The 10000-nt window shown below is 38.4% G+C and overlaps 1 protein-coding gene across 1 annotated transcript in view; it reads left to right on the top strand.

Moving 5' to 3' along the window:
- Nucleotides 1-10000, top strand: part of LOC137997998 (urease subunit alpha-like) — a 24676-nt gene that overhangs the window by 4150 nt on the left and 10526 nt on the right. Inside the window, exons 4-13 of the mRNA XM_068844373.1 lie at nucleotides 170-292; nucleotides 1913-2026; nucleotides 2739-2816; nucleotides 2974-3053; nucleotides 3380-3485; nucleotides 3951-4034; nucleotides 5662-5748; nucleotides 6567-6695; nucleotides 7131-7193; nucleotides 7570-7723. Coding sequence (XP_068700474.1) covers nucleotides 170-292; nucleotides 1913-2026; nucleotides 2739-2816; nucleotides 2974-3053; nucleotides 3380-3485; nucleotides 3951-4034; nucleotides 5662-5748; nucleotides 6567-6695; nucleotides 7131-7193; nucleotides 7570-7723 — 1018 coding nt within the window. The remainder of the gene's footprint in view (nucleotides 1-169; nucleotides 293-1912; nucleotides 2027-2738; nucleotides 2817-2973; nucleotides 3054-3379; nucleotides 3486-3950; nucleotides 4035-5661; nucleotides 5749-6566; nucleotides 6696-7130; nucleotides 7194-7569; nucleotides 7724-10000) is intronic.

Below are 10000 nucleotides of genomic sequence, written 5' to 3'. Positions count from 1 at the left end.
AAAGCAATGCTTTGCAAGCTCAATGAGTGTGCAAACAAGAGTTAACTTTTAAATTACCAATGAACAGGGCAAAGGGTAAAGAAAGAATAACTTGAAACAACATTAGCCAGTAATTTACTGTTCTCCAATCAAAGCAAACTTGTCAACTAATAATATGTTGTTTACAAAGGTCACAGTTCATGAACCCATTTGTCAAGACAATGGTGATCTCAATCTTGCTCTTTATGGTAGCTTTCTTCCTGTACCACCTGTGGGCAAGTTTGCATCAGCAAGTACAAACGTTGTTCCCCTGGTATGTGTTAACAACAGTCGAAAATTGTCATTGCTCATGTCATTTAGAACTAATTTTTTTTGCCCTGGTCCCAGATGTTTTCCTTGAGCTGCAAGAGAACCGCGAAATGGCGAAAGATGAGTCGTGAAGTGGCAAGAAGAGAAAAAGCTCTGGTTACCTTGGACTTGAATCTCACTTTCATGCAGATGCCAGCTGTCAAATATGTCAAACTGATAATTACAAAAGGGACCAATGGCAACTTAGCAATCACACGTTGGTATTACCAATCAAACGAACCAATCATATTGATTTGCGTGTTTGTAAAAATATCAATCAATTCGAGCCTGACCGTGGCGTCTGCATGAAAGTGAGATTCAAGTCCAAGGTAACCAGAGGTTTTTTTCTTCTCACCGCTTCGCGGCTCTGTCGCGGTTCAAGAAAATTCCTTGGGACCAGGGTCGAGCTGTAAATTATGGGACCCACGTCAACCCTTACACTGTATCTTAAAGGGCCTTTCCCCTTGCTAACGTTACAATCACACCAATATATACTAGTCTAATAATTGACAACAACTGCCTATTAAAATAAATGATTTAAAAACTGAGTGGCACCCAAAAAACCTACATTGCTATAAAATTGTCAAGAAAAAAAAAATTTAGAAGTTGATTTGTCATTGTCACTTGTAGATCAGGGGAACCCATTGAGCAAATTGCAACTTCAAGTGCAGTACTGGGGGATGTTTCTAAGTCCCTTGCAAATGGATAAAGACTTTTTGAGGAGATAATTTCACTAGATAAAAGAATTTTGTCTATTGATCTGTAGCTGAAAATTATGCATTTAATATAGGGAATAAAATCTTCTTAAATTCAGAAATCAGTGGGTACATGTAAAAGTTGCCTTCCATTAACCTCCCAGTGAACTATTTGCTCCCCAAAAATGATGGCTGAACTTTGTGAGTCAAACGTTGCACAAGCACCGTAACCCTTGGGAAAATTTAAAGGGGCTGGACAATCTGCAAGCCAGTGAGTCAATTACGAGCCTGATGCGAGTCTTGCATTTAAGTCTAAGCACCCACTTCAAATAGCGCTGATGAACAGTAAGTCTTATCACCCATTTTAAAACTGTTAGCTCTCAATAACTGCGTGACTTGCATGGCTCACCATGTTGTCTTGCATGACTGGCAGCCATGGCTCCATGGCTCGGTGGCTCGCATATTGTCATCACTCAAAGTAAAGGACTACCGGTGCTTTCCCTTGTTGCAGTTTCTGAGGTGATTCCATTAACTTGTTTCTTCTAACCCTTCCTCCCCTGGGAGATTCATAATTTTGCAGATTTTAATCTAACACCAGATGATTTTACTTGTGGGGCCTGTTTGAGGGGTGAAAGGAAGTAAAAAAAAAACCTTGACAACTCGAGGGGATCCCAAAATTTGTGTGCAACATTCCATCTTTTGTTGACTTCTCTTAAATTGAAGACCTGTCTCTGGACACCAAGACGCATATCGGTAGCTGGATGTAGGAAACCTTTTCCAATATTTGCATCCCTGTTTAGGGGCAATTTTAGTCTGTATATATAAGGTATCAGATTATGTATATTCGCAATCCAACTATTTCATATCATACTGAAATTTTGATCTTCCAGGAAAGCTCAGCCCCAGGTTCCTTTGTTCCTTCTACATCAGGAGACATTACTTTAAATGCTGGAAGAAAGACCGTGAAACTGAAAGTCACAAGCTTGTGTGATCGACCTATTCAAGTATGTTAAATCTGAGATGCTTTTTAGGTGGATTGATATTAGCTCACAGTTTTACATTTCACTTCTGATATTCGTCCGCACAATCACACTTGCAAATTGTCACCTATCCTTTTGTGTCACTTAGTTTCATTGTTTCTTCTGTCACACACCTGTCATGCATCTTTGCTGCAGTTAATTTCATGTTATTTGGCCACAGTTTGAAAAAAATAACCAAAGTAGAAAAAGGAAGTACTTGGGAGGTTAATGCGTGTAGCTACTGGGTAATAATGCATAGCTTACTGAGTAGTAATAGCTATAGGCTGGTCTCTCCTTAAATTCTTTGGGCCATTTTTTTGTCATAGCTTGGGTGGCCTGTTGGTGCTTTATAAAATCTTCTTAATGAGAAGCATGCTGTTGTTAATTCAATGCTGGGTATCCTATAATTAGTTTCTCTTGTCATGCTGGGTGACCTGTGATCAAGGGAATTCACATTCAGGAAAACGATTGTGAGATATTTGGGGGTTGTTCATTTTGATAACCTATGTTTTTTGTTCCCTTCTGCTAGGCATCAGTTAGAGTCCTGATTATTTTCCAAAATCAAGGGAATTATTAAGTTGTTTCTAGCTAGATTTAGTTCACTGTATGTTAATTAGGTCAAAGAGTGTACTGGTTAATTGTTATTTCGAACATAGAGGGCAATAATTTATATCTTAGTTAATCTTTTGATTTTTAGATTGGAAGCCACTATCATTTTATTGAAACAAACAAGTACCTTCAATTCGACAGAGCAGCTGCTTACGGGATGAGACTGGTAATGAAACTCATCTTACATTGTATGTCTTTCATTGGCATGATCAGGTTCATGCTTGATTGTGTTTGCAGTATAATTTATGCTATTGATATATAACTTAATAATTATTATATATAATTGAAGCTAAAGTTTTTTTTTTGCCATTTCATCATTGCAGAACATTGCCGCTGGCACTGCTGTTCGATTTGAACCAGGTGACACCAAGACGGTTGAACTTGTTGAAATTGCTGGAAACAGGTGATTGTTGAGTGACGTTGAAACTCAGTGAGTATGAATAGGTTCATGCAACCTCTTCAGAACTTAAACCCCTGCTTAGGATTAAAATTATGAAGTAATAGTGTGTCAGTACAATTTGATGATAAAAATATCCATCTTCGGGTTCTGTTTTCTATACTGTCACACACAAAAGAACGTGACCTATTTCAAGAGGGCATAAGGGATTCTTGCAGTAAACATTAGGTTCCTGGCTTAAAAACGGTGGTCCAGGAGGAAATTCCCAACTCCTTTCTTTTGATGGTATCTCTGTAGCAGTGACAATCTAAATGGTCATCTTTCTTTTGAAGAGTGGTTCGAGGAGGAAACAGCCTTGTTGATGGACCTGCTGTACCCAAAAATTTGGATAACGTGATGAAAAAAGTGGCTGATCAAGGATTTGCCCACAAGGCACAGGTAGGTCAACAGCAGATTTTGATTTGAACAAAAATGTTTTTTTGAAGAAATTAATAAATAATAATAATAATAATAATAATAATCGAATCTCAAATCTTGGGATTTGAAGTGGGAGATTAGAAGGATGTGGAGTGTAAAAAACTTGGATGTAGTACCAGTTGTTGTAGGAGCTCTTGGAAGTGTTACTAAGAAACTTGGATAATGGATTAAAAAATTGGGAATTAGGGTGAGAATTGAACTATGCTATTGGGAAGTGTCAGAATTTTAAGTAAGGTGCTTGACTTTTAAGTACTAGGAGAGTTTTCCCTGGGGAAACCTTGGTTATTTGTTATGACTCACTCACTTGAGATGTTCAGTGTTGGCATGGGAACATCCAGAGCTCAGAGCTAAATGGAGAATAATAATAATTTCATTATCATACTTCCAATATTATTAATGATGTTTAGTTTGTCTACTTTTGTATAGAATGATGTGGTCACTTCTGTCAGCAATGCAACCATTCCTAGGGCACTGTACATGGAGATTTATGGCCCAACTGTTGGAGACAAGGTACATTTACAGGCTAAATGGACCATTTTAAAACAAGTCAATCACAATAATATTATGAAGACTTAAGATTTTAAATCCAATTAGCACTCATCCAGCGTTCTCAAAACCGGCCGGTTGACGGCTCAATGAGCCACCTCCTCAGGAGGTTTGACCGTCTCCTTCCAGTCAGAAAATACCTTATTTTTATTACAAAGAGGTGAGAAAGAAAAAATATGGGACAACAAAATTATAGCTCTAAAGTAAAGTCACTGGAGGTGACATAAAGGCTTGAAAAAAAGCTTGTTTGACGTACAAATTCACGTCCGCAATATTTTTTTGCGTTGTGCATGTGAAATGTTTACTGTATTTAACTAACATTTCAGTATTTCTTATCAGACACCATGCAAGTGTCAATTATGTGAAATTTCGTCACTTTAAATCCCCCAGATTGCACTAAATTGCATCTGTGAGTGTCTAAATTAAAGAAATTTCCAAGGGGAACGTGCCTAGTTTGCGCCCTTTGGGCACTCGCTTGGGTGCCTTTAGCACCAAAACCGTCTCCACTTTCCTTATAACCTGCTCCCCAAAAACATTTTGAGAAGGCTGCTCATCATATTATATATTAGTATTATATGGCTAGTGTTTCTGACCGATATAACGTGTGCTGTGATTGGCTAAGAGCAGCTAAGTGTAGGGCATTATTTTCCGGTAATGCCCACAGGCTGATTATGGAGTATGCAAATTATAATAAACTTAAGGACGTTCGTTCCCAAAATGTTCCCACGTACAAATTTTTTTTAAACTTGCCACGCAGAAAGGTAAAGAGAAATAGTCTAAGAAAGAAAACTTCACTCGTACGAGAGTATAAAAGTTGAAATATTTGTAACTTCTCGCATACATATTTTTATTTTATTTTTTGTTAAAATGGACAAAATCAGGAAAGGAAGTGAACTATGGAAAGAAAAATGGGTGTCACCGAGCATTATATTCAAGAGAGTAAAATCCCTGTGAAGTTCTCAAAGCTATTGTCTATTCACACTGTCACATAATTGCGTGACATTTCTGAGAAGATGGGTCTACAGCTATCCCATAATACCACATGCTTTCACATTCCATTCTTGTGGAAAATGTTTGCTCCTTTAGCATCGTGTTTCCCTTCGTGGTCTGAGATGCATGACGTGTGCGTGACATGCGTGAAAAAATGCACAGTGGCAATGAGCGCGAACGTCCTTAACAACCTTGACCATTTGGTCATTACAGCAAAATCTCAAACCCCAGCCTAGCTGTATTGACCTCACTATCACTTGGTCAATACGGCAAGGCCTCAGTTTGAGATTTTGCTGTAACAACCTCACTCTTGGTTGTTAAGTAGCCTGTTCCAGACTCTCACCGATAGTCAAGAAAACGAAAAGAACTGCATGTGAAAAATTTCACACGCAGTTCTTTTCGTTTTCTCAACTATGTGAGAGCCTGGAACACGCTAGTTGTTAAGTAGTTATTATATCAAGGGTATTCAAATTAACATTGCAATTCAAACTTGTATGCAGACTGCTTCCTTAACTTTAATAGATTTGTCTGCAGTAAGAATAGCAGAGGGATTCAAATAACTTTTACAAGATTAATCGCTTCGATTGTTGGTTTTTTTCAGGTTTATCTTGGTGACAGTACCCTTGTTATAGAAGTGGAGAAGGATTATACCGTCTATGGAGATGAGCTGAAATTTGGAGGGGGCAAGGTAAAGTATTGTTTTATGTGTGTAATATTTATTGATTAACATTAATGAATTTATTTACTGGTTTAAGAGGTTCCTTACATGGTAACTTGCAGTCAGTGATTATAAAACCTCTTGAATACCAAAACAGCAACAACTTTCATTTGAACATGGTGGGAGTGAAAAGATTATGTAGCTGAGGGGTGTAGCTATATGTACAATGTAACAATGATAGGGGTTACCCTATTCGACTGAATGGTGGAATGATAGAACGGAACGGTGGAATGATGGAACGGAACGGTGGAATGATGGAACGGAATGGTGGAATGATGGAATGGAACGGCGGAATTGTGGAATGCACGGAATATTCTAAAATACGGAATGTAGGGAGTATTCTAAAATATGGAAAAAATCAAATATTCTGAAACAATGAATGTACGGAACATTCTAAAACACGGGATGAGAGGAAAGTCTTTTAAAAAAGGATATAAATATTGGATTTTTTGCCCGAGAGTAGTCTGGGTAGGACAATATAACTTCGGGTGATAATTTTACATTTCCTTGTGACATGTCCTTGCAGGATGTCCTCGTACCTTTGCCGAATTTGAGCGTCATTTTTCAAAAATTCGCAGAGAAAGGCGGTCCTGAAATCCATAATAAAGCTTCTCAACATGATCGGTGCAAGGATCAAAGGAATTCAAAGCATTTGAGTTATTTGAATCTACCAATCAGTGCAACGTGCATTAAATTTTTTGGAAATAAGAATTAAGCAAAAGAACTGTTATTGTGCACACCAAAAATAGTACTTTGTCCAGTAGAACTTTGTTTGTTTTTGTTACCAGGTTTTGAGGGAGGGTATGGGTCAGGCTGCAGATGTAACCAATAAAGACACAGCACTGGACACTGTAATCACCAATGCACTAATAGTTGATGCTGTTGCTGGTGTAATCAAAGCAGATGTTGGAATCAAGGTCAGAACTTGATGCCTCATTATGGCATGCATTTTTGTAAATAAGATAATTTACTTACCCTTTATCAACACATTTGGTATAGCTACAGCTGTTTACTGTAATTCCTGGTCTTCTTTTTATCATTGTATACCAGTAATTCATTACATGCACAAGCACACCTAAGATGTTGAGTGGAGGCTACCCAGAACTTCTTTGTCCCAAAAGAAATTCACATAAAAACTCGCCAACTGGATTCGAACCCATCACCTATGTGATGCTGGGTTGGAACCACCAAAATTTAAGAGACAATAATGCTTAAATTGACCACATAAAGTGCAGTGATCATTTCTCTCTTTCATCTACATGACTATATAGCTTGCACTTGAAAGAAATATAGTTCAGTGTAGTTGAGAGAGACTATGTGTCTTCAGTTAACTGCGGTCTGTTGTATTGTAGGATGGCATTATATCTGCCATTGGCAAGGGTGGCAACCCAGATGTTATGGAAGGGGTTACGCAGGTTGGTTAACAGTTTAATGATAAAGATTTATAGCATGGCATCACATATTGTTAACAGTACTGTAACATTGTTGGTAATTTCTCTTGTTTTATGGGTTGCTCATTAGCTGTGGCTAAATCAAGAAAAAGGCTTAGATCATCAGGTTTATTGCTAATCCAAGGTTTGTGGTTTGGTATACAGTAAACCTGAAACCAAGTCCCTGTGTACACATATGTGTTTTCTGCATTTATGCCGTATGGTGCGTTTAAGGGATGGCGCAGTGGTGAGAGCACTTGCCTCCCACCAATGTGGTCCGGGTTCGATTCCCAGACTCGGCGTCATATGTCAAAAGACAAGAGTTCTCTCCATGAGATATTTCGTGTTAAATGTTTTTCAGGGAATGGTATGTGGGGTAGGAACAGAAGTGATAGCAGGCGAGGGACTGATATTGACTGCTGGAGGATTTGACGCTCACATTCACTTTACCTGCCCTCAACTTGCAGAGGAGGCAATAGCATCTGGACTCACTACAATGGTTGGAGGCGGAACAGGTGCATACATGTCGTTATAATCATTATCATGAAAAAATATTTTTTCACGTGTAACATGAGCTGTCATCAGCACTATTTGTTTCATTTGGGGGTCTAGTTTTAGTTTGGGTAAAACCCAGGCTTATATATAACTATAGGATGCCATCAAGGTTATAACCTCTCTTGTTTGACTGTGACTACCAAACTATTTTGGACAAGACTTTTAAACTGAACCATGTGAGCGTTAGCCTTACTGATGGAATTGGGCCCACACAAGGACAGAGAAAACTGTCCAGGGTAGGAATTGAACCCACGACCTTCAGGTTAGATCACCGTTCGTGTTAGATTCTTGTTTGCAAAAACGTAATCCTTCCTTGTACTTGTACACTTTCATTGCGGTAGAGCACCAGTGATCTACCCCGAAGGTCGTGGGTTCAATTCCCACCCTGGTTAGAATTTTGCTCTGTCCTTGTGTGGGCCCATTTCCATCAGTAGGGCTAACACTCACATGGTTCGCATGGGGTAGAAACTTAGCACTTCACATTACACTCTAATCAGTAGTGGTGGGCCAATGATCGATTATAATCGAAAGTTGATCGAAAAGTTCAAGCGACGAGACAATCGATTTTGCTTTTTTCATAATCGATTGTCGCCGAAAAATTAAAAAGTATTAAAATCAATAAAAATGTTCGTTTAATATCTTGTGTGAGTTGTCTTTTTTCATGGGCTCCTAACTTCCAAGTCACAACAGCAGATATAATCTAAGATTGACTGTGTTTACCTGGCGGTACCCTGTTCGCTGTCTTTTTGTCATTTTAAAGCTTATTTGAAAGATGTGGCATGCTAAGCCACTTTGTATTTCTTAAACAACTGAACCAAAACATAAATTACAAGCTCACTGTTTCGCGTTTGTAGTATCACTACCGTCCAAAATAAGTTTTGAAATAGATCTCAAATGTATTTACAAATCACCAGAGGAAGATAATGTCACCTCTGATCCAAGATGAATAATTATTGAACTTCGTTTTGGCTTGAAAATGTTTGTTTCGCTCTCCCCAGTCTCTCCCCAATTCCCAGTGTCCTCTCTCAGACATGCCTCGCTTATATGTTGCTGACGAGTCCAATATGGCGGCTAAAATGGATGAGTTGGAGATCTGACGCTATCCTGGAAACGCCAGGTCAAAAGGGTGGGAATATTATTTTTGGTTTTCATCAAGTGGGAAACTAAGTCAGTCTATATCTGCACTCTACTCCTATGGACCAAGAGCTGACGCTTTTACTGTGGTGGAAGAAAAACCAGCAATTCTTTCCACATCTGAGTCTTCTTGCCAGAAAATATCTCGCCATACCAGCCTCATCAGTACCCTCAGAAAGGGTGTTTACCCTGGCAGGAAATCTTGTGAGCAAAAAGAGGGCTCGCATGAGCCCGAGTAATGTTGACATGTTCATTTTCTTGCGAAAGAACATGAGCCTAATTACTGGCAGTACTTTGTGTTTGAAGCACTTAATGGGCTGTTTTAGAGAGAAAATTTTACTTGATGAGGCAATGACTTGCCAGTTCATGTTATGTTGTTTCCTAGGGATTTCATTACCCAGAGACACAGTTGAGTTTGTAAAAGAACACTGTATTGAGTTTATTCATCCAATTACAGTACTCAGTAACACACTTTTAGTTGTGATGTACGGTAACTTCTGTTAAAGTTGAAATCAAATGATTACTGATAAGTTGTAAGAACATTAAAAAGTCTAAAAACTTTAATTAAGCTATCACTTTGACTTCTATTTAGATGAAAACATGTGTTTTTCCGATTATAATCGATGATCGATCGGTTGGGGTAATCTGATTATTTCTGACGATCAAATGTGAAATCTCAACCGATTCCCACCACTACTAATCAGTTAAGTCTGTTCAAATATAGTGCTACACGGCCAACGTTTGCAAAAACGTAATCCTGCCTTGTATTTTGGACAAGGACTTGTAAAATCACCAACTGGTTAGCTTGTGGTTGGTAGGGTGCTGGATACTGGACTTCCTTGGGGGAGATTCTAGGGCAACATACCTTCTTACACTGGAGCTAGCAGCATTACAATAATTGTTAATTGCATCATTACAAATCAAAAATGTTCTTTTAATGTGTTGCCTTTTACTCTTAAATACATACAAGGTGCATATAGTAGTTGCATGGCTATCTGTAAGATGCAATTAAGGTGTGAGCGTATCTGTCTTAAGTGCAACAAGTATTGTTTGTGCAGTGAAATGTGTAAATTACATAGTGTGCAACAAAATGATAAGGTTAA

This window comes from Montipora foliosa, chromosome 3 (assembly GCF_036669935.1).
Source record: "Montipora foliosa isolate CH-2021 chromosome 3, ASM3666993v2, whole genome shotgun sequence".
NCBI lineage: Eukaryota > Metazoa > Cnidaria > Anthozoa > Scleractinia > Acroporidae > Montipora > Montipora foliosa.
Note: the sequence above shows the minus strand (reverse complement) of the source record. Positions and strands in the feature narration are given on the sequence as shown.